The sequence below is a fragment of the Microtus oregoni genome, unplaced genomic scaffold, assembly GCF_018167655.1.
Source record: "Microtus oregoni isolate MIOR12 unplaced genomic scaffold, Mior012 000000F_ref0000247, whole genome shotgun sequence".
Taxonomy (NCBI): Eukaryota; Metazoa; Chordata; class Mammalia; order Rodentia; family Cricetidae; genus Microtus; species Microtus oregoni.
The window spans coordinates 18,439,358-18,464,559 of record NW_024543059.1 but is presented as its reverse complement, the minus strand read 5'-3'; the positions used below and the strand labels follow the sequence as shown (position 1 = coordinate 18,464,559).

The 25,202-nt window shown below is 40.7% G+C and overlaps 1 protein-coding gene across 1 annotated transcript in view; it reads left to right on the top strand.

Moving 5' to 3' along the window:
- Window positions 1-25,202, top strand: part of Agbl1 (AGBL carboxypeptidase 1) — a 720,481-nt gene that overhangs the window by 247,729 nt on the left and 447,550 nt on the right. Inside the window, exon 18 of the mRNA XM_041650016.1 lies at window positions 7,187-7,367. Coding sequence (XP_041505950.1) covers window positions 7,187-7,367 — 181 coding nt within the window. The remainder of the gene's footprint in view (window positions 1-7,186; window positions 7,368-25,202) is intronic.

The following is a 25,202-nucleotide window of genomic DNA, read 5'->3' as shown; positions in this document are numbered from 1 at the left end:
TCTGAAACTACACCTATAAAGCCGCTCTCTTCATGACATGTGGGACCTGAAGAGAAAGAGAGGGTCTGGAATCCCAACATCCCCTTCAAGGTCATGCCCATAAGTGCCTAACTTCCTCTTTTTAGCTTTATGTCCTCCCTATTCCTCCACTTCCTAAAATTGTGATAGGCTGGAAAACAAGCCTCCAACAGATGGATTTTTAGGAGAAATTTGAAATTCAAGCATCTGCACTCAGAACCTTCTTCCAATGATGCTTCCTTTTTCCTATACCCTTTTGTTTTAGTTTACTATATGGGTGTGTACGTGTGAATGAATGTTTGTGGCAGTCAGAGGTCCACTTCTGGTCCCTACCTTCCCTTCTAACTTGTTTGAGACAGGGTCCCTCTTTCTCTAATGCATGCGCAAGGCAGCTTGAGCATGAGCTTCCAGGGATTCCATTGTCTCCACCTCCATCTCTCTTGTAGATACACTGGAATTACAGATATTAACTACCATGTCCATCTTTACATGGTATGGTGGTTTGAATAAAAATGGTGCCCACAGGCCCACAGGGAATGGCGTTATTAGGAAGTGTGCCCTTGTTGGAGTAGGTGTGGCATTGTTGGAGGAAGTGTATCACAGGCGGTGGGCTTTGAGGTCTCAGATGCTTAAGCCTTGCCAGTACATCACAGGTTCTGCCTGCTGCCTGTGGATCCAGATGTAGAACTCGCAGCTCCTTCTCCAGCACCATGTCTACCTACATGCTGCCATGCTTCCCGTCATGATGCTAATGAGCTAAACCTCTGAAAGTGTGAGCCAGCCCCAAATATATGTTTTCCTTTATAAGATTTGCTCTGGTCGTGGTGTCTCTTCACAGCAATAAAACCCTAACTAAGAAACTTGGGTTCTGGGGATCTAAACTCAGGTCCTTACACTTAATGTATCAAGGGCTGTACCCGTTGAGTTGAATCACCCACTCTTATTTCTTTTCTCTTTCCTCACCCCATGGCCCACGGGCAGACTGTTCTAAGTTTGCTAGAATTCATATTAGATGATGCCATTTTGAAATCATGTTTTCCTGACTATTGCTATTTTCTCTTTTAACCTCAGTATCTTCTGCTCCAGTGGGCAGTCTATCAGGTCATACCTCTGCATCATGGTTGTTTATGATCCCTTCTATAACCCACAAGATATTTTCCAAACTCATGCCTGTGCTACAGTGTGCTGTGGAAGCAGAAACAGACTAGTTTGTAGCTGCTTTCCCATATTTTTCTCTATATAGTTAATACTTCGACCTTATATAGAAGCACTCATCTTCAGAGATAAAGATAAAAAGGACATAAAAATTATTCAGATGACCTTCATTGACAGGGGCATCTCTCTCTATAGCTATATTCAAATAGATATTATAACTGCATACAGTTGGGTACTGCGCTGGTGCAACATTCTTTCCTATTTTTTTTATTGTCTTAATCTTATCTTAGATATATTCTTCTATCAACAATATCAAGATACAGGAGGTATTTTTTGTCTTTAGTCTTATATATTTTACTTGCTTTGTGTTTTCTTTCCTTTTAATTATTATTTTTGAGATCATAATACTTTCTGTGACTGAATAGTATTCTTTTATGTATCAGTTTTTCAACTGATGTCCTGTGTTGATATCTATGTCACCCCCAATTCTAAGCATTCTTCATAATATAATAACAAGTAGTCCACTTTAAGACTATCTTGAGAAATTTCTCTGGTCTTATTGGGTGGTAACTATCTGTGCTGACTCCCTTTTCTTCTAATTTCTCTTGAAAAAAGAATTATTACATTTCTCTTGTAATGTGCACTACCCTGCAGAATGCCAGTAGGATCAGGAAAAGAAGGAAAAAAACAAATGGATGTTCATATAATTAGGTACACATGTGGAAAAGCATGTCTTTATTTTTCCCTCAACTTCTCATAAGCTGATAGGCTAATAATATCTCTTGGCCATTGTTCAAGTTTATACTGTGTCCCAATTTTTCTTGACAGATATCACTATCACTGACATGAACTCAGGGTGTAACTTTTTCATTTAAGATATGGACAAACTATTGATATCCCATAAGTTGGCACGATCCCTTGAATCGATTTCAAGAAATTCAGAGTGGGAAAAAAGTGAATATAAGTGTCTGGTGTGTTTTGTCGTCCTGCAAAAATGATTTACTGAGGCCCAAATCATCAATTACAAGGGAAAACCTCCTGGCATGCGTGTTTCATGCTCTTTACAGCTGTTAGCTATTATGAGCTCTCAAGAGTGCCATTTGCTGCTACAGCTCACTGGTCCTTGAAGTTGAAGTCCCCAACATCACTGTAGAATTGTCTTAAATCACAGAGGGGAATAGAGGAAAACCAATGTGAGTGACTGAAACTCTGCTTACATCTTCATTAGATCCCACAGTTTCCCGTTTACATGTTCAAGATGCTAGAACAGCCTGCTAAGTATTGTGATGGATTACAGTGTAATAACTCGCCCACCCAACTCTCCTAGGGAAACAGACACAAAGCCAAAAGCCTCTCTGTAAGATCTTGAGTTGGGCCATTGACTCACCCGTTATATTATAATGGTTATAAAGGCAGTCGAAGCCAAGTGGCTCCTGTTGGTATCAGAAATCTGCAAGAGCATAAGCTAATTTTTATTTCTTATTCTTACGGGGCTAGAACTTGCTATTGTAATCTAATGTGTTGCCAGTGAGCATGGTCTAAATTCACAAAGAGAGTAATATGCAATTACAGAACTGAAAATAAGCTACTGATTGGGTGCATACCCATCAAGCCCCTTTATTTCTCTGCAAGTTTTGTATTGGATGCCAACACAGCTTGATTTGGGAAGAAAAACAGTGACTGAAGAAATGACACAGTGAAAAACCTGACCTCTGGTTGATTTCAATTGTGCTGTTAGTGAACAGTGAATCTTTCCTATCCAACATGCTTGTTTATAAATTTCAGTTAATGAATGATTAGCCATACACAAACACCTGATATGTTAGGAACTGAACTTTCCACCCAAAGTCATGTTGTAATGATGAATGTGGAAACCATGGTGGGGCCTTTGAGAAAGGCCCTGACCTCATAAATGGGATTAGAACTCTAATAAAAAGGATACTGAAGATCTCTCTTGTCCTCTCTGTCGTATGAAGACATAGCTTTCTGGAAACCATGAGTCAGGTTATCAACAGACATCAAATGTTGTCACTTTGATCGTAGGTTTGAACCTTCAGGGTGCTGAGAAATAAATCCCTGTTGTATGTTAGTAACCCAGTTCATGGTATCCTGCAATAGCGTCTTCAGACAAACCTAGAAAACCCAGTGTTCATTTTTCCCCCAAACTGAGAAAATTATTTTCAAGTGAAAAAAATGAGATAAGTTTGAACCCTGGAAATATGATTCTCTGAGCTTTCCCCAGGCCACCATACCAGACAGCTTATTGTGCAAACACATTGTCTGTATAACAGAATTCACTTCTTTTTTTAATTTTTTTTAAATTTTTTTTATTGAGAAAAGGAAAAAAAAAGTTTCCGCCTCCTCCCAGCCTCCCATTTCCCTCCCCCTCCTCCCACCCTTCTCCCCCTCCCTCTACTTCTCTCCCTCTCCCTCTCCAGTCCTAAGAGCAGTCAGGGTTCCCTACCCTGTAGAAAGTCCAAGGTCCGCCCCCCTCCGTCCATGTCTAGGAAGGTGTTTGGATGTTCAGAATTCACTTCTAAAACACCACTGGCACACCCTTCCTCTGGAGCTAAACCACCACAGGGTTCTTTTTACTCCCCTCTTCTTTGCTTCCCTCTGCTCCTCTGCCTTTTCTTTCCTCTCCTAGATAAGGTTTCATAGTAGTCCGGGCTGGCCTTGAACTCCCTGCACAGCTGAGGATGACAGGAGTCTTCTAATTCTCCGATTTCTACCTCCCAGGTTTAAGCGGTGCCAAGGATAAAATCCAGGGATTCCTCCATGCTGGGCAAGTGTTCTACTACCTGAGCTCCATCTCCAGTCTAGGCTTTCTTCTGAAGCCAGTGCTTTGCCATTGCTCTTTTCTGGAATGTATCTCAAATATTCTTTTCATTACAACCTTCTCTTTCTGCCTCACTGTAGAAAGCATATGATTTTTATACCTGGTCTTATATTCACATCGTAGATTTTAGCAGTATGTAATGGAAATCATATTACACTTTCATGGAAAAGCAGTAAAATATGTCCTTTTCTTTTTTCCCCACATGCCCAGACATACTGGAAAAGCCAATGAAGGCATGTAGTTGCTTAAAGAATTTACCAAGAACCATCATTCTTTTTGCCTGACATTCACCATACTTACCGTGTATCTTCAATACTCAAGGTGGCTTTCTCCCTTGAGATATTACCTCTGTGAGGAAGAGAGGAAGAAAAAACACATGGGACAAATATTACAAGCAGAAGTTACTTATAAGGTGTAAATATCCCCTTTTGATCAGATTTCCAGTAAGACCCTTCTGCTCACATCTTTATCTCTTTGACCATGTTTGGTTTTCTTTCATAGACTTGCCTACTTTACAAGCATATAGTAAACCTGAGTATTTTATTATGGGAAAAATCTTTACCCCTGTCCCAAGTCAGGGCTCTGGCAGTTAGAAGAAGAGAAGAGAAAGTCTGATATTTAGGCAACCAGTAGTTTGTACCATTTTTAATATCATAAATACAAAATATTTTTCTCTTTTATTGGTTCTCTGGCAATTTTGCAGAATACCTCTTTACTGGGCACAGCCTACCAGTGGCATGCTGACTTTATTGTTAAGAATATTTGACCTACAGAAGAAATGTAATTCCTGCCCCCACCCTGACAAATACATGTATGGGGAAATCTTTTGTAAACTCATGCTTCATTATGTACAGCCTTATGCCTTGGTCACCATAGCATTTTGTAGTGCACTGACTTTTTTTTTTTTAAAAAAATGTTTTTTCATGTTGCATGTTCTCAGGAAGATCCTTTAACCTTCTCTGTCTGGTCAAACATTACTTATGCTTCAAGACAGTCCAAATACCATCATATCCTGGAAATGTCCTTCCCTTCTCAGACCTATTTTTGGTACCCAGTGCACACCTCCATTAGGTCCTTGTCATTGTTTGCTTGCCCATGTGTCACTACTGACAGATGCTATGGCCTCTTCTAGAACAAGGTCCTTAATTTATTTGACTTTTTACTACTGAGTGTCGGCCACAGTTCCTGGAATAGATTCAAGATACTTGCTTAAGGAAATGCATAGCTGAAAATTGCCTCTAATGTATAGATGACCTCCAAAGCAGGCTGCTCTCGCTGTAGTCAGTAAAGGCGCCTTGATCTAAGCCCCTTCTGTCTAGTCTAGACCTCAGTGGATCAATGCCTGGTGGCATGGGATATGAAAGAGACAGACAGGGTCTTTTTTTTTGTCTTAATTGGTGATATTAGCATAATTCAGTATTACAAAGGTTCATTGGTATATTCTGTTGTCTGACCTTCAGCCCTGTGATCAATAGTTATTCTGTTTTATATTTCTTTGTGTGTAACGAGAGATAAGTTTTGTTTCCTTAAAATAATATCCAAGAAAGATCTGCTGTTGAAGAGCAGAAAGACCTCATTTAATGTGGTTAATTCAAGCTGTATGTAAAAAAAAATTATATATTAACTTTTAGGTTGTTTAGTTACTACATTTCTTTATGCTCAGCAACAGTCGTTGTTATTAGAGCAAGATTAGGAAAAGCCAGGAATCAGGCAAGGATACAAGATGAAAAGGGAGCCAGAAAAATCCATGCCGAGATATGGCCACGGGTTTACAGTTGGCACAAGTGAGTCGATGATGTGATGCTTTCCTTCCTCCTTTGTGTCCCAGCACGTGGAGGATACACTTTAGTCCTGGCCACAGCACCTTCCCCAGGCTGGGTGCACAGTGCACCAGTAGAACCTAGCCTCACCTATGTAAGGCATTAGGGGAAGTCTAAGCACCACAAACATAGGCGAACAAGCAACTGTCCACTTGAGCCCAGAAATGGCCGATGAATGCATCTCCAGGCTTAGGTGCTTCAGGTGTCTTCCGCAGAAAAAAAAGGCAGAGCAGTGAGCATATCCTTCCATCATCCATACAGCCTTCATTAGATCTATCCAGTCGGTATGCTTCCTGTGATGAGGTATTCCCTTTACTTACCCCCTTTACCAAGTGAAGGATGTCACCTTCACAGTGCGTCTATAAACAGAGTCTGCACTTTTGTTTCCCGGCCACCCAGACCTCCATGGAAACTATATTAATTGCAACACTGATTGGTGGATGGCTGAGGCGTATTTCTAGCTAGTTCCTACATTTTTAATTAACCCATTTCTATTGGTCTATGTGTTGCCTCGTGGCCATGGTATCACCTCATTTTCTACATGTCTTGTTACCTCAGTGGCTGGCTGGAGTCTGTTTGACTCGACTTTCTTTTTCTCTGTGTCTCTGCTCGAATTTCCCACCTGGCTTTAGTCTGCTAAGCCATTAGCCGAGAAAGCTTTATTCATTAGCCAATAAAAGCAACACATGTACAGAAGGACACCCTACATCATGCAACTGCAGGTGTTCCGCCCTTCCTTTCAAAGATCAGATTTTGTGTCTTTCACTCATCAGTCTATAACTTCCCTCTTTGCTTTCTAGCTCTGTTAGGGAATGGAAGGGTTCGTCCTTTGCGTTGACCACAGTCGAGTAAGGAGCGAGCTAACACGGGCTGAATAGCAGGAACTATTTTTGACACTTTCTATTTACATTTTTTTGTTTCTCTAATTGCATGAGGCTGTTTTATAAATATCCCCATTTTACAGATGAGGAAGTGACCATTTAATCTTTTGATTAAGTTATTTGCTTAAAATCTCAAAGCTGGTAAATGATGGACGTACGATTCAGTGAAAGACATTTGATTGCCAGCATCTTGAGAATGGACTCTGGAGAGTTGATGGTTTGTGACTTTTTATCCTACCACAAAGTCCTTTGCTTTGATAACAGCCCTAGGACCTTGATGGCCTTAGTCTTTGAGTCGTGCAGCTTCTGAAGGCAGATAGAAAATGAATAAATGTAGATCATATATATTAGAAACAAGCGGTTTGCTTAGTATTTCATATCCTTCAGGCGCAATTCTCTTCCTTTTGGTCATTGATCCAGATAGAAATGGAAACCATACCTAGGCTTAATCTCTTGTGCCCCCTTTCCTGCAGGCTGTCGTCCATATCAGGTGATCACAGCCAGAGTTCACCCAGGAGAGAGCAATGGCAGCTGGGTGATGAAGGGGACCTTGGAGTTTCTAGTCAGCCGTGACCCTGTGGCAAAGCTCTTGAGGGAGAACTTCGTGTTCAAGATCATCCCTATGCTCAACCCAGATGGTGTCATCAACGGCAAGTATGTCACCTGCTTGGTGTCCTTTGACCCACAACTGCATTTGAGTTATTACTGAATAATCCACTGCTCTCCATCCAAGGGGGCATAGTAGCAGAGGCCTTGGCATTCTCCAGGGAATTCCCTTGGACTCTTCTATCTGAAACAGTTAACAGTGTGTCCTCCATGCACAGTTGCGCGTGTCTCTTGGTATTTCTTTGAATAGAAGTCTGCGAAAGCACAAACATTTGGTAGCAGACAGTTAGCTCCACAGCTAACCTACTCCAGTGCTTCATCCATGAAGAAGGGCGCTGGTGTGTTCAGGTCCCAACAACTCACCCGGATCACATGGCGAACCAGGGACCTTTCAGGGCTCAGTCTGAGGCTTCAAGTTGACTACCAATATATATTATACCAATTATAAATTAGTATTAGTTCTAAGTGTAAAGAAATATTTGTTCAGTTATGTTTTATGGTTTCTGGAGTTTCATTTTGATGAAATGGAATGTTGCCTGGGAAAGAGAAGTGTGGTATCCTCATTTTCACTCTGCTGATGATACGTTAGTACATACAGGGAACAAGACTATTTCATTTGATGCTGTCTGTCAAAAGGGCTCAGAGTCTGAGCTCAGGCCCAGATGAGGTCCCCAAGGTCACATGACCAGGGAATGGCAGGACTAACTTTTACACATACCTGTTTAGATGCCTTATTTAGTAATAGGTGGCTCTTTTTCCTGGAAGAGTGGCAATTCTGTCCTGTGGATAAACAAAATGAAAGATGAGCAGAAAATGCTGAGAGGAAAAAAAACTATTTCAAAGACTGAAATGAACACCATACTTTAAAATATCAGCAAAGAAACAAACATTAAATTTAGAGAGTTTGGAAAATAAAGTGAGCGTAAAGTGTTGAAAAACAACAAACAAAAAGAATCATAATGTTACACTAATACTTATAAATGGCCAAGTGACTTAAACAAACAAGAGCGGTGTAAGAAAATAAAATGGTTAATTCCTTTAAGAAAGGAAATCAAATGTTGAACAACTCCAACAGACTTTCTTCTAATAAGTATAAAGACAGATTAAATTCAAAGTGCTCAGAATGTAATGTTTACAAATATAAAAGGAACAGCCTAAATCTAAAACATGAGATGTGTCAAGGCAGGTCAGTGCAGACCAGTCAAAGCTATAAACTATGATAGTACTACTTATAATAAATGCAAAATGAAGGAATGAATGAAAGAAAGAAGTATAGATGAAGAGAAGAAGACATGAAAGGAAGTGTACCAGTCTGTACATAGTACATCAGGTTAGCACAGCTGTGTTAGTTCAATAGTTCATAGCTATTATTTATTTATTTGCTTCTCTTATTTCTTGCTTAGTCATTGATTTATTTATTTATTGTTTATTTCCTATTTACTAGGAGATTTTTTTTTTTGATGAGAAGTATAAGATCGTTTTTTCTCAGTGCTGACTGCATTGAGGGTCAGGAGTCCAGGGTCTTCACTGACGACTATCAGTCTCCTATAGCAGCAATGAGGCCTCTAGGATCTTATTCTGCACGAGGTTCTGGAGTAGTGTCTTTTAATGCCACCCGGAGTTCGTCTGACTCCTACCATGTGTTCCTCCAAGTCCACAGTAGATCTCTGGCTGCTCACTGCTTGAGTGGACAAGAATTTTTACTAGCAATCTTTCTCAGCCTAAATGGATGGAAAATAACAAAGGAAAGCAACTTGAGGGACATGACCCCATTTGGACATTTTGTTGTCCAACTTGGCTCACTTCTTTCTATGGAACTGTCTGGGGTCAGAAAGAAATTGGAAAGAGTATTGGATTGGGGTGTTAGCTCAATGGGACCTCTGGCTGTCTCCTGACCTGCTTAGTTTTCTCCTTTGCTGGAAGAAGACAGTGTGCTCCTGATAGACTTTTCTGAAAAAGAAAAAAAAAAGTCTCACATACCCAAAGTAATATTCAAGCTCAGGGATTAAGTGTTGAAGCTCTTTCCATTTCAAATGCTCATCCTTCCAAATTAGGACTTGCTCCAGGTCTTTGGTCAAGGTTAATGGGGACTCCGTCACTGTGGAGCCTGTTGGCTGCTGTGCACATTGTTTCCAGCTCACAGCTGGTTACTTTGTTTCCCAAATGGCAGTGCAGCTTCTTCATAGTGACAAGGGCATTCATCATCATTACTATTATTTATTAGGACTCTGATTGCTCTTTTCATTTATATAGCATCTTTCATCATAGAGCCTAAAGCACTTGGTAGATATCTCGGACTGAACAAAGCAAGGATGGCAGAGGAACAATAAGAAATCATAACACTTTCCACAGATAGAATGATCTGCAGGCCATAGCACATCGTTATGAAAGGACTCAATGCTGCCAGGAATGCATGACGTTTCACAATAAAAGGCTTGAACCTCAAGATCCTGAGTCCATTTCAGAACAGACCTAACATCTGCTCCATCTACATGTCATTCAAGTTCCTTCTGTGATTGATACTCCACCGTCAGGTCATGCCTATGTACAGTTAGGTAGATGTGACTTTTATCACATTTCAGTCTTTACCCTTTGAACGTCACCTATTACAGTCAGCCTTCTATGTATAGATCAAATTCTTCCGGTACAGTTCGAATTCCCCCATGAGAAATATTCTCCTAACGTGGTGCAGTTCACCTAAGCTTTATTTAAGGGTGTCATTCCTGACGTTCAGAAGGGCACTGATTTTCTCTGGACAAAATGCTTATTCACAGAGATCTTAAGGGATGGAAATGCTCTGTATTGATCTGACTAACAAGGAGATAATCTTTAAATAATATTAGTGCATCCAAATGCCAGTGTGGCCCTTAGAGCCGAACTGCACTTATGCACTTGTGTGTTGTTTATATGTGTGTGTTCAGGTGTTCGTGCACACGCCTATGTGCGCATCCATGAGGAGACTAAAGCACACTCTTGGGTGTTGTTCCTTAGATGTCATCTCTGGTGGATAATTTTGGTTGTCAATTTGACTACATCTAGGATCAACTGAAACCCAAGTGTCTGAGCAAACCTGTGAGGAATTTTCTGAACGGGATCATTTGAGGTCAGGAGACATGCCTTCTCATGACATAAAAGAACATGGAAGGAGGAGTTTTTTGCCTCCTTTCCTTCACTTTTACTGGCAAGCTCATCTCTCCTGTTGCTGAGGCATTCCATAATTGGCATTAGAATCTACTTCTACTACTGAATCCAGCTTTCTCCCAGAATTTCCTGGAACCCCAATATCAGATTGGGACTGCTGAGACATCTTGTCTTGTTCATTAAATGGATACTGAATTCTTGGCCTTTTGATTGGGATATAGCCATTTTTGAACTACTTAGACAATAGTCTGACAGTCATTCTAGTAAATACCCTTTTGATATATATATATATATATATAATATATAATAAACATTATGTAACTTACATATAAATATATAATATTCTTTTATAATAAATTTATGTTTATATAGTATATGATATAAGAATACAATATGATCATTCATATTTTTCATACACATATTTCATATACATACACAAATACATATTTCTATCAGTTTTGTTCCTTTAGAGAACCTTTACTAATATATCATCCATCTTTTATTTCACTATGGGACTTACCAAGTAGGCTGACTGACAAGAGAACCCCAGGGATCGACCTGTTTTATTCTTCCAGTTCTGGAATTTCAAGTGCTAGCTGTCATACTTGGCATTTTCTATTTCTAATGTTGGTTCTGGGGACCAAACTCATCTTCTAATGCTTGCAAGGCCAGTGCTTCACTGATCAATGTTTTTCCTCAACCACGTAAGAAGCATTTAATTTAAAACTTATCATGGACCTCCATGGAGCTTACAAACACGTGTAATAACAGTGCCGTTTCCTTTTGTGGCAGAGGTTATGGAGCCCCTGAGGACGGCTGGGAGATTTTGATAATAGCGGTCAGGGAGACACAGCTAGGACTTTCTAGAAAGAAAAACATAGCGAGTCTTGCCAAGTCAAGGATCTCTTAGCAGCTCAAGTCTGAACAGAGAAACAAACACAAAGATGTATCTGTTCTGATGAAATCCAAAAGAAACAATTTCCCGTCTGCCGGCCAGGACAATGTATTGAATTAGGCTGAGTTCTCAGTAAGACTGGGCAAAGGCAGTGGTTCTGAGACTCATAATTTTTCCTAAGGTGAGGCAGAAGAATATGGGGAGTCAGAAACTCAGATTAAATCAGGACCATTAGGTAGAATCGAGTTGGGATAGAGGAGAAGGCAGATGGCTTCCAAGCTCATAAGTAGGTAAAGGTACTATATAAATAGTCAGAGAGCTAAGGGAGGGAGAAGTCAAGCCTGAACCCTATTCTTCAAATTTGGGTGATGATGGTAGCAACGGCATAGTTCTCACATCACCAACACAGAACCTAGTGGCTTGTTCACAGGAGACTGAGCATATTGATCCTAGGAATATATACAACTCCATGAATGCGATTATCTTCTTCCAGAGGCATTGTGGAAAACACACGCACAACAGTAATGAGCACAGGTCTAGTACAAGCAAACACAGCCAGGTGTTAAAAAAGTAATAGCTGGATGTACTAGAGGGAACAAATCAAACTATAAAGATCACATAAACATTCTCAACAACCCTAACAATCCTGGGACCATTAGAAGTGAGGGCCAATAGTCTATTCTACTGTGGGCTATGAAGGCTTACCTTACTACAACAAGATCACTTATGGACCTTACCTAGCAAACAGAATCACTCAATACCTTTTATGGCCCATGAAAGTACTTAGTTATTTTACTTATATTGTCTTATTTAATTCTCAGTATGACCCAACTAATGTAGGTCTTTTTGTAGACAATTTATAGATAAGCACACTTGAGCACAAGAGATTAAGTATTAGATGTAGGTTGAATACCTGGTGTTACAGATACAGGGTAGAATCTGCGTCTTTAAAACACAGATTCTTAAAATATTGTATCTGGGATATTAGAGAAGGGGTTCTTGCATAGTATTTAATTCTGTTCCTTAAAACAGTAAGGAAACCCAGACCAAGAAGAATGTGAAATGAGGTAGAAATGGACAAGAAATAGGCCAGATAATTCATTACACGTGCACACTTTCACACACAGGCAGGTAATAAGCACACCCAAACACAGGCACACATAGATACATTTGCACACACTTCCATACACATGCACATTCAGAGAGAGAGAGAGAGAGAGAGAGAGAGATGCCGAAATTACACGATGAACTTGTGACATACCAAGCATTTGAACCAAGCCTGTATGCTCTAAAACCTGCCTAGTTTTAACGTATCAGCTCTTCCCCACTTTGAGAAAGCATTGCCCCCACCACAGACGGATTCTAAAATTAGTCTTATTAAACATTTATATTTAGGGTACCTAGGATGAGCTAAGGCAAACCTTTCCCAGTTTTCTGCCCCCTTGGCCCAGGGTGAACCAACCGACTGGTATACTATTAGTTCCTCTTCATGGAATTTGAGTTCCCAGTTTGGCTTAGGTCTTAATGTTCTGTCTTTGCCAGCTCTTTCTAAGAGAAACAATGTCCTTCCCCATTACTGCCAACTTTGGGATGTAAACACCACTTAGCTGCCTGTGAATTCTTATTGTCCTAGTACTCTTCTCCCTTTGGTCATTCTGTGTTCTTTTTCCCTCTGTTATTCAGGGCCACAGAGGGCTTGCTTTACCACTGGGCATTGCCCATGCTTCTTCCACCCCATGTTGACCGCAACTCTCCTTTCCAATGTGTTGAAAGCATCTTGAATATACTAACACCCTGAGGATTCTTAGACTTTTTGGTTTCTTAGACTTGTTACATTTAAATAGAAGACTATTTTGTGTGTGTGCTATTTTCCCCTTTAATTTGAAAAAGCAAAAATGGAAGATATTCTCAGAACTCCCAACGAGCGATGACTCATGAGAAATTCAGCCTTAGTTTTACATCAGCTGCCTTCTCACCTGGTCAGGATTATACAGTACGTACATGTTGTTTTCTCTGTGATACGTGATGCTCTTTCCCACAAAGACGTCTCGGTGTGGATAGAGCTGTCTGTGTTTATTAAGTGGGGTGATGATTCCCATTGTCGATAATCCTGAACAAGAAAAATTCAGGAACAGGGAAAGAATCTTGAAAGATACACCCTTAAGGGAAAGAGGAGAAGCTCAAATGGAGAGGATTCAGGAGGTCCGTTTGGGTGTTGGGGAAAGATGACGTATGGTACATGGAAGAGACCACAGGAGACAGTCTCTTAACTGGCCGCTTGAGGCTGAGAACAGCTGATAATATGGTTTAAAATTTTTTTGAGTAGTTATCTTCCATTATATCAATTATTCTTCAGTTAAGTGTTCACAAGCATTTCACTCTTATTTCAGCTTCTCCAGTGTAATTTAAAGGAACCGTCCATGCCCCAAATTGGGGAAGGGGAAAAGTGGCAGTCACACGGAGTAAAATTCCCAAAAGAACAGTAGCTAATAGTAAGTCCAATTGCTAAATCATTTGAAGAGTTGTGTTCAGTAAAATTCAGACATTAAAATTGTAAGATATTCATTGTTCTCTATTTGTTAAACCGTCGTGATCAGGATACTAGATTATTTGAATGGTGGGAGTGAATGCAGTGGTCAATTGGTCTGCACCAATGGTACAAGTCTGACTGTTCCAATAGGGTGTAGCAAGAATTAAGAACAAAGGATGAAGAACTGAAGAAGCAGGTATGTAATGATGGAAAGGGAAAAGAGGCGTCTATGTGCCAGAACCCTGGGTCTCGAGACGCTGCTCCCAAGGCTGCAGTTGAAGATTCTGAGTGGAGACTTTCATAACTAGCTTCAGCTGTCATTTTGACGTAATCCAGAGCCACCAGGGAAGAGGGAAGCTCAATGGAGGAATGGTCTAGACTAGATTAGCATGTGGCCATGTCTGTGAGGCATTTTCTTAAGTTTCAATTGAGGAAGGAGGGCCCAACTCACTAAGGACAGTGCTGTGGCTAACAGGGTTGGCTTGGACTGTGTAGTTAAGGTAGTTGAGCTAGCCAGCTATAGTGAGACAGGAAGTTCCACGCATTCATAGTCTCCGCTTTCCTTCCTGCCTCCAGGTTCCTACTTGAGTTCCTGTCTTGCCTTCCTTTTGATAATACTGACATAGAAGTGTAAGCCAAATAAACTCTTGACTTCTCTGTGTCACTTTGGGTCATGATATTTATCACAGCAAAAGAAAGCAGGCAGTTTGGATGCTCACCTTACTAAACCTGGATGGAGGTGGGCGGTCCTTGGACTTCCCACAGGTCAGGGAACCCTGATTGCTCTTCGAGCTGATGAGGGAGAGGGACTTGATCGGGGGACGGGGAGGGAAATGGAAGGCAGTGGCGGGGAGGAGGCAGAAATCCTCTTCAATATAGTGCTTGAAGTTCTAGCAATAGCAATAAGACAACTTAAGGGGATCAAGGGGATTCGTATTGGAAAAGAAGTTAAGCTCTCGTTATTTGCAGATGATATGATAGTATACATAAGCGACCCCAAAAACTCTACCAAAGAACTCCTACAGCTGATAAACACCTTTAGTAATGTGGCAGGATACAAGATCAACTCCAAAAAATCAGTGGCCTTCCTATACACTAAGGATAAGGAAACAGAGAGGGAAATTAGAGAAGCATCACCTTTCACGATAGCCACAAATAGCATAAAATATCTTGGGGCAACTCTGACCAAGGATGTGAAAGATCTATTTGACAAGAACTTTAAGTCTTTGAAGAAAGAAATTGAAAAGGACACCAGAAAATGGAAGGATCTCCCTTGCTCCTGGATTGGGAGGATCAATATAGTAAAAATGGCAATTCTACCAAAATCAATCTATAGATTCAATGCAATCCCCATCAAAATCCCTTCAAAATTCTTTACAGATCTGGAGAAGACAATAATCAACTTTATATGGAAAAACAAAAAACCCAGGATAGCCAAAAAAATCTTATACAACAAAGGATCATCTGGAGGCATTACCATCCCTGACTTCAAACTCTACTACAGAACTACAGTATTGAAAACAGCTTGGTATTTGCATAAAAACAGAGAAGTCGACCAATGGAATCGAATAGAAGACCCTGACATTAACCCACAAACCTATGAACACCTGATTTTCGATAAAGGAGCTAAAAGTATACAATGGAAAAAAGAGAGCATCTTCAACAAATTGTGCTGGCAAAACTGGATGTCAACCTGTAGAAGAATGAAAATAGATCCATATCTATCAACATGCACAAAACTCAAGTCCAAATGGATTAAAGACCTCAATATCAGTCCGAACACACTGAACCTGATAGAAGAGAAAGTGGGAAGTACTCTACAACACATGGGCACAGGAGACCACTTCCTACGTATAACCCCAGCAGCACAGACATTAAGGACCTCATTGAATAAATGGGACCTCCTGAGACTGAGAAGCTTCTGTAAAGCAAAGGACACTGTCGCTAAGACACAAAGGCAACCCACTGACTGGGAGAAGATCTTCACCAACCCCGCAACTGACAAAGGTCTGATCTCCAAAATATATAAAGATCTCAAGAAACTAGACCGTAAAAGGCTAATCAACCCAATTATAAAATGAGGCATTGAGCTGAACAGAGAATTCTCAACAGAAGAACTTCAAATGGCCAAAAGACACTTAAGGTCATGCTCAACTTCCTTAGCAATCAGGGAAATGCAAATCAAGACAACTTTACGATACCATCTTACACCTGTCAGAATGGCGAAAATCAAAAACACCAATGATAGCCTTTGCTGGAGAGGTTGTGGAGAAAGGGGTACATTCATCCATTGCTGGTGGGAATGCAAACTTGTGCAACCACCTTGGAAAGCAGTGTGGCGGTTTCTCAGGAAATTCGGGATCAACTTACCCCTGGACCCAGCAATACCACTCTTGGGAATATACCCAAGATAGGCCTTATCATACAACAAAAGTATATGCTCTACGATGTTCATAGCAGCATTGTTTGTAATAGCCAGAACCTGGAAACAACCTAGATGCCCTTCAATGGAAGAATGGATGAAGAAAGTATGGAATATATACATATTAGAGTACTACTCAGCAGTAAAAAACAAGGACTTCTTGAATTTTGCATGCAAATGGACGGAAATAGAAAACACTATCCTGAGTGAGGTAAGCCAGACCCAAAAAGAGGAACATGGGATGTACTCACTCATACTTGGTTTCTAGCCATAAATAAAGGACATTGAGCCTATTATTCGTGATCCTAGAGAAGCTAAATAAGGAGAACCCAAAGAAAAACATATAGGCATCCTCCTGAATATTAACCTTCATCAGGTGATGAAAGGAGACAGAGACAGAAACCCACATTGGAGCACCGGACATAAATCTCATGGTCCAAATCAGGAGCAGAAGGAGACGGAGCACGAGCAAGGAACTCAGGACTGCAAGGGGTGCACCCACACACTGAGACATTGGAATTGTTCTATCGGGAACTCACCAAGGCCAGCTGGCCTGGGTCTGCAAAAGCCTGGGAAAAAAATCGGACTTGCTGAACATAGCGGACAATGAGGACTACTGAGAACTCAAGAACAGTGGCAATGGGTTTCTGATCCTACTGCACGTACTGGCTTTGTAGGAGCCTAGGCAGTTTGGATGCTCAACTTACTAGACCTGGATGGAGGTGGGGGTTCCTTGGACTTCCCACAGGGCAGGGAACCCTGATTGCTCTTTGGGCTGAGGAGGGAAGGGGACTTGATTGGGGGAGGGGGAAAGAAATGGGAGGCGGCAGCGGGGAAGAGACAGAAATCTTTAATAAATACATAAATTAAAAAAAAGATGGAAAATACAAAAAAATAAATAAATCTAAAAAAAAAATAAATAAAAATACATTGTCAAGATTGACAGTGGACAATGAGGGACAAAAAAAATATATAAAAAAAAAATAAAGCAAACTGGGTCAGAGACCGACCTGGTTGGGGTTTCAGTGGACAGGGAGTCAGAGGATAGAGAATGAAGGACTCTAGGGTGGCCTGCCTCCAAAGGCTAAGTACCCTTTAGTACTTGCTGCTGGTTTCTTGGTAGGAGTGCCACAGTTGGGGTACCTGGGAGATGTATTGATAACTACTGTTTGCTTGCAGCTGCCCCAGTCATGTTGATGGAAAATTGGTAACAGGAAATTGTTCTTCTTGTTCCTCTCTTGCCTCCTCTTTTTCTCTAGGGTCTTTTATGAATAGGGCCTCTGAGGAAGCCAACCCAGGAGAGATTCTAGGCTTTGTGTGTGACTAGCTAATTTTGATAACAAACAATAAGATGCCCCTAAATCAACTACCTAATATGCAATAGCATCTGGCTTGTTTTGTTTTTGTTTGAATTTCTTTGAGACAGGTTTTATGTAGCCTGGGCTGGCATGGAACTCACTGTGCAATCCAGGTTGGCCTCAAACTCATAGCAATCCTCTTGTCTTTGCCTTGCAAGTGTTGAGAGGGCAAACCACTCATGTCCAATTTAAGGGTATATGTCTTAGTATGTAACTTCTTTGTTTTTTAAAAAAAATATTTTCATTGTTTCCAAAGGTACAAAAGATACATGCTCTATGGCTAAGGACATTTGCTGCTCTTACAGAGGACCTGGTTTCAGTTCCCAGCACCTACCTGGTAGCGCATAACTGTCTGTAACAGTTCCAGAAGATCACATGCCCACTTCTAAGCCTCCATGGGCACCAGGGATACATGCAGTGCGCATACATACAAATAGATAAACACTCACTCATATTTAATAAAAATAAAGAATCTTAGTAAATTTATACTCTGTAGAAGATTTAGTATTTATAGAAATGGGGACAAAGAGGTACAGTGGAGAAGGTGAGAACAGGGGTATAAGGTGGGCTAGGAAGAAGGAGAATTGTCCAAAATAAAATGTGGATTAAATTCCTGAATGAAAATATATAACTCTGTAAGCTAATTTAAGAACAGTCACAAAATTTAGAAAAAAAAAGAGAAAATTTAAAATACCCCAATTCAGGAGTATTATATTCCAAAGAATATCATTCATATAGACTCTTGTAACATAGAAGGTCTTTCCGAATCCCACAGAAAAACACTGTTGGCAAAGCTTCTTTGGTTATTTGACCATAAACGGACAGTCCAACTTTACCAGCTATTCCTCAAATTTAATTATATAACCATATCTACCTAGGCTTTCCACAGATAACATATTCTGTGATGTAACTTATAGACTAAAAATTCATCCAGGGAAAAGAATGAAATCATTATTATTTTGAAAATAGTAATCTTAGAGTATTGATGAACCACAGTTCATAAACAATTCTCCATACTAAACTACTTGTAGATGGGTAGATAGTATTGTTTCATTCTTGATGAATTTATTTATTTCCTTAAGAAGAATTTTCATGTCCTGATAGGAGAATCAAATATTATGTAAATTGTATTCTTGATGCCTATTTGGATGAATTCCCTCTATCATGAAGGTTACAGGTTTATGTCCCCGCTGAAAATGGATGGTGGAGCTGGGTGTCTGCCTCCCTGTATTCACTGCGCATGATCCGTCTTAGTATTTGCATCAGCATGATAGGGTAAATATGACTGCAACTTTGTATAGCTGTGACTTAATTACCGAAAGACCCAGAAAAGCTGCTACTTTTGTTTTTTACTCAAAATTTGCAGATTTAAAATAAATAACTAAACAAAAGGATTGAGTGGCATTCTCCAGGGTCTGCAACGTATCATCTAAGCCTTGGAGTCAGTAATTGAATTAAGGTTCGTCTGGTTGCAAAGCTTATAGTTAGCTTCTAAGTTATACTATTTCACCACGTCACAGTTTCCAGGTCACTCTCCTGGTGACACTTTAAGGTTTCTAGTCAGAGAATGAGAAGTAATATATCTTCTAATATATTGCTAATATAATGTGTCTAATATCTGCTTGCGGAATCTCCCATCGAGTGTAGCTGAACACTTTGCTATCTACTAAAATGTGACCCATGTGCAAAGTTATAGCAGAGAAAAAGTTCTGAAAGGTTTGGATCAGAAATGAACATATGTTCATTTGGACGTATACTCCGTCAATATTAGTGCTATATTGGTATACACTACAGCGCTGTTTCAGTACAGGTCAAGTTAAAAGGAAAAATTTCTGCTTTAGTCTTTCAGGATCCAGGTTCAGTTGACTTTGTGGGTATGATGCTTACTTAGTGCTTCTGTTTTCCTCTTTCTTTTGCTCACTATTCATGTTCTTGAAGGAATTACCAAGGACACGCAGGGAACCGGATTTAATTTCTGGGTGGTTCAAGCAGGCTAAGGCTTAATAAGCTTGGCATCTGTGGCTTCCTCTAAGCTAGGAGGATTTATATTTTTAAGACTCTCAGAGCATGGGAGGGAGCGATCCTCGTTCCATAGGTTTCCTGGCCCGTGCTTGTATGCCTGCAGATGTGAGTTCTGCAGTATCCTCCAATAAGGCAAGGACTGAAGAGCAGCCTCTTCTTTGGGGTGGGGAAAGGGCAAGAAGGAACCAGAGGATGGTCAGCCTGCCAGCACGTGTCTCTGTGTTGCTGCCAGTTTCTTTGTTCCTATGTCTCTGTATCTCTTTACTTCCAAACACATTTTCTGTTTTTCTATCTCTTTATGTCCACTCCCTACCCGGAAAGACACCTTTCTGATGATACATACATACATACATACATACATACATACATACATGCATACATACATATACATACACACACAAGCTAAAAAGCTGTAAGAGCAGGTTCTATATGTTTTTTAGACTCCAAAAAGACAAACACTTAGGTTCTTTGTTGTTTTTGTTTTCTAGAAAGAGGCTGATAGAGCTGATAACATAAATGCAGTATTGTCTCTTGAAGGCTGAACTCCAAAGTTCTCTCTTCAGTGGAGGCTCATGGCAATGCAAACTCCCTGCTACGGCTCCTGTCTGCCGAACATCGGTCACTTAATGGTCTTGCCCACTCATCTGTGAAAGTTGAATCTGTACCAATCATGGGTTCCTTTAGTAGAACTTCTTCAGTCTTCCTGAGGACTGAAAAGGTGACTGACACGTCAATCATCTCCATCCTTCCCTCCCCTCCTATAACTCTCTTCCTCCTCCTTCTCCCCTTCCATGCTTCTCTACCTTTTCTTCTCCCTTCCTCTCTCCTTCCATCCCTTTCCTTAGTGCTGGGAATCAAACCAAGGCCCTGCATGAACCATGTAAGTACTCTTCCACTGAACTAAAGACCCAATCCTGTGATCACGTTGTTTTGTTGTTGTTTATATATGAGACAGGGTTTTACTATGTAGCTCTGGTTGTCCTGAATTTATTGTATAGATTTATACTGTATAGACCAAGCTGGCTTCAAACTCACAGTGATCCCCCTGCCTTTGCCTCCTAAGTGCTGGCATTAAAGGTGTGCACCACTATGCCTGACTGATCACATAGCTTATATTTGGGTTGCTTCTATTCCTTTGTATTGTTGATCCAACATCAGAGTTAACAGTGACTGGACATTTTTACTTTACTTATTTTTAAGAAATATTTCTGTTTTTTGGCATGGAGCAGAGCTTGAATATTTGGATGAAATGGTAGACTAGTTTCTGGTCCTACCCTGTTTGTGTATCCCTGGGTTTGGCGTCTCTGAGGGGAGGTGAGTGAAGAGTATCTTATCTCCTCTTTTCTTTGTCTTGCTGATGTACAAACCAAGGGAAAATCTGTTACTTTGATCCAGTCAGAAGAACTATAATTTTTTTCCATCTACCTCCCACCCTCAATGGAAAATAAAAGGGATAGAATTCTCTCTCGGTCCATTCTGTGTTCTAAGACATTTTCTTAGACAAAGGGGACAAGCAAAAGGAATATTTTGATCTCATAGTATTTTCCCCACAACTCCATAAAATGAAAGGCACAAATGTAAACTTAAAAATAAAAGATATCAAAAAAATTTTTTCCTGCCCTAAATTCTTTCTTTGCAAATGTCTGTCAATAATTCTTCTGGTCGAGAAGGAAATTGCATGGCTCTCTTGTCACCTCTCCTGACAGGTGGAAGGAGACAGGGAAACCCATAAAAAACGTGGTGTTGGCTGTGACTGTCAATCCTCCTCTGTTCATAAACTGCAGGCACTGGGTGAGCTCAGAACAATGGGGGCCCTAGTTCAGGGGAAAATCGACACACTCAATCTTGCTGATAAACTTGTTCATGGAGATCAGAATGGAAATGATTTGCTCTGAGAACTCTCAAGGTCCTGCTGTTAAGCCATTAGCATAACGTGCAATGCTACATCAATTTGGGCCGGGAGTTCTGGGCGTGCATTCTCAAGGGCTTCCTCCATTGCCCGCACATGGAGATGGAGTCAGGTGCTTTAGGACTCCATTTGCCTTTCACAGACATTTCTGATTTGAATAAATATTACTATTTATTATTCCCAAATTTGGGGTTATTAATTATATCAGCATAAACCTGATTTATGCCCTCATAAACAGCGATAATAAATGCTGCCAACTGCTAATACCCATTTCTTGCCAACTGTGCCGGTAGTTGATGGCTTTCGCCCTCCCCCCTCACTTCCCAGAAGTATTAAATTAAAAATGAGCCAGAGTTGCAAAATCATTGATCAAGTGGGTTCTGAGGCTCTTGGGGAAAAGGTGTTTGTTTTGTTAAATGTTTTGATCCTTCATTGGCTAAGCAGGTTCTGATATTGGAGTGCACTTCAGTGTCTCTCCTCTCTTGCCTCCCCTGCCGCCTTCTTAGAGGAGAAAGAAATGGGAGCAGGGAGACCAGGATGGAAGGAGACTCACAGTATCACCCTTTAGGCAAAATCCCCTTTAGGCATGTGTCCTCCGAGCATCCCCAACTCCTAACACTTTCTTTCAACATATACTTAGGAGTAGTTATGGTACTCTTGATGTAGTTTTTCAACTTCCATTTCATCTACCATGCAATTAGTGAAATACAAGGCCTCCTAAAAATACAAACAATTCTATGACTAGAAGTAGAGAGTGCAGCCCTCATATCCCCGCCCAAAGAGAGGATGCTTTTTAAAAACTGTTACTTACTCTCAGATCTCAGTGGGAGGGTGTCTCTGCTTTGTGAGGGGAGGGAGCGTCTATCTGTTATCAGAGCTGTCATAAGATCAAATCGCCTTTCTCAAAGGGAACAGTTTTTGTCATCCTTTGTCCTGGTTCCTGCTTTATTTTCTATGGTGGTGGCAGGGGTAATCCCATGTAAAATCCTGATCAGATAATCAAAAGATCCTGCCCGAGGTCAGACTTAACTTCTTTTCATGTGAGTGACTTTAGACCAGTTACTTAACCTCTCTATCCCTGTTCCTTCTGCTTATTACAGGGTCACACGCCCTACCTACTGTGCTTTACCTGTTCAGTGTCATGATCAAATATCTCAGGACTTTTAAACTATGCTGTACAAAGTCAGAGAGGTTCCGCTCACTGCTGTGATGCCTGGATCTCAGGGGTGACCATCAAAGCTCTTCTCTGTGGTTGGGCCTGACAGGTTTAACCATCTTTATCTTGCTTTTCGTTCCTCAGTTTCTCAAAGAGACCCAGATAAGTCATACCAGTAGCACAGAAATCATACAGAGAGAAGAGATAATGTTGAAGGTGAGAAAGTCTCTTTTTGATAATATCCAGATGTCATATGTAGCGTACATCAATGATATATCAGAAAGCGGCCATAGAGTTGAGTAAATTTTAGTAAAAATATAGCAGTATAGACAGCTTGGATTTCAGGAATTGAGACTGATACTCTTTTCTCTGCTTCATGCTTAGTCTTTAAATGACTTAGTTGGCCCATTAGAATGGACTCAAAACCTGACTTCTTGCCTTGAGAAGTCAGCTTCTTATCAGCTCCCTCCATGAAGACATCTGGGCAAGTTTTCAGGGTGTTGAACATGAGTCAGATCTTGGGCCCATGGATCTCTTTTCCCGGCTTGAAGATTATCTACCAGATATACCCAGAACTTGGCATTTCAAGAGGCCCAGGTTTCTAGAGAAATTCCTCTCATCAGGAACCAGAAAGAGCTTCTTTTTCTTTCTTTTTCTTCTCTCCTCCTCCTCCTCCTGCTCCTCCTCCTCTTTCCTTTCTCTCTCTCTCTCTCTTCTCTCTCTCTCTCTCTCTCTCTCTCTCTCTCTCTCTCTTTTGGTTTTTTGAGACAGGGTTTCTCTGTGTAGTTTTGGAGCCTGTCCTGGAACTCACTCTGTAGACCAGGCTGGCCTCGAACTCACAGAGATTCACCTGCGTCTGCGTCCTGAGTGCTGGGATTTTTAATGTGCTTGGCGGGAGCTTCTCTTTCCTGGGCTTGCTATGGAAAATCACCTCAGAGGCTCACTACTGTCCAGTTCCAGTTCCACTTCCTCCTCCACAGCACCTAGAAAGTGTACACAGAAAAGCAGAGGCAGCAGTAAAACTTTGGTCATGCGGATCCCCCCTTCTCACCCTGCATTCCAGGTTGCCTTTGCCCAGTTATTTATCTCTGTGAGCCACAAAGCCCTCCTAAATTATTGGGTTTATTCCTTTATTGTCTGGCTTTCTTTTTGCAAATATGCTTCCATATATCGTACGCCCCAAGAAACACTTTTTTTCTCTATTTACAGCCCCCTCCATGCTCTCCACACCTCCCCGTGGCCCAGTAACAGCCAAGGAGATAAATAAGGCACATAACTCTATCTGGCTATTATTCTTTTTGTTACTCTGCACAGTCACATATATAATAACAAGGAAACAAATCGTATTACTAAAGTAATTACAATAAATAAAAAATAACCGAGAGAGTAGCTTCAGGAGGGATGGGCATGTCAGGGGAGTGATTGTAGCAGGATTAAAAAAATTTTAATTTACTAGCACCAGTCACCGCTGCTGTGCTGATGTCCCGCTCAGGAGATGTGTCTAATTAGAGTGGTTATTATTGTGCTTTGAAGACACTCACCCTTAGTTGACTTCTGCCTCGGGTCTTTAAAGAGGAAATTGGCCCAAGGGATCCCTGGAGAAATATCCTTGTCAACAGCCCTGTGTTGGGAACAGCAGAATTTAACATGTTCAGTTGGATCATCAACCATGCTTGTAAGCTGCCAGGCATGGCTCGCTATCCATTTCTCTGTCTGCAGATAAACTTCCCTTAAACTAGCATGGACTCACGTGACTACGCCGCCAACTACGGGTCTCTAAGCACAGGTGATGCTGAATCACTTGTATCCCTTAGTGGTATAGGCCAGTGCAGAAAAATCTTAGAGTGGTCATCTAACTTTAACCCAATGCCATTTAAGTACGTTTGTTTTTGTACGGTCAGCAGTGGAAATGGACAGCTATTTTTCTTTATCAGTTACGAGTATTACCCTGTGTCTGGTAGTTATCTTTCTAAGTGTTTGTGGATTTCAGTCATTATCTTTTGTTGTGAATGTGAAATATGTAGGGTCCTAACGCATAATATTTGAACTATAGTCTAATGCCATTCTTTAGTTTCTTAAAACCTTATGCAAGTAATTTTTGAATGTTTATGACAGATAAACCACTAGAAAATATTTTTTCCATGACCCTTAGCATTATTCTTTAACAATGTCATGTCAGATGCATTTGTTCTTTCACTATATGGCCTGTGATCTCCTAGGCTATGCTAGACAGTAATCTCCACATTTGAAATCTGGGAAAATACAGAGTATAGACACAGATAGTATGTAGTAATGCCTGCCCAGCTGCTACCTTCATTACCATCTCTATTGCCACTACCTCAATCAGATAGTAATTGAGTAAAGTCTTGACATGAGTTCTTTTCTCTCTTCTCCTTCCTTCTCTTTCTTTAACTCACTCCTTCTGTCCTTCTATCCCTTCCTTCCTTCCT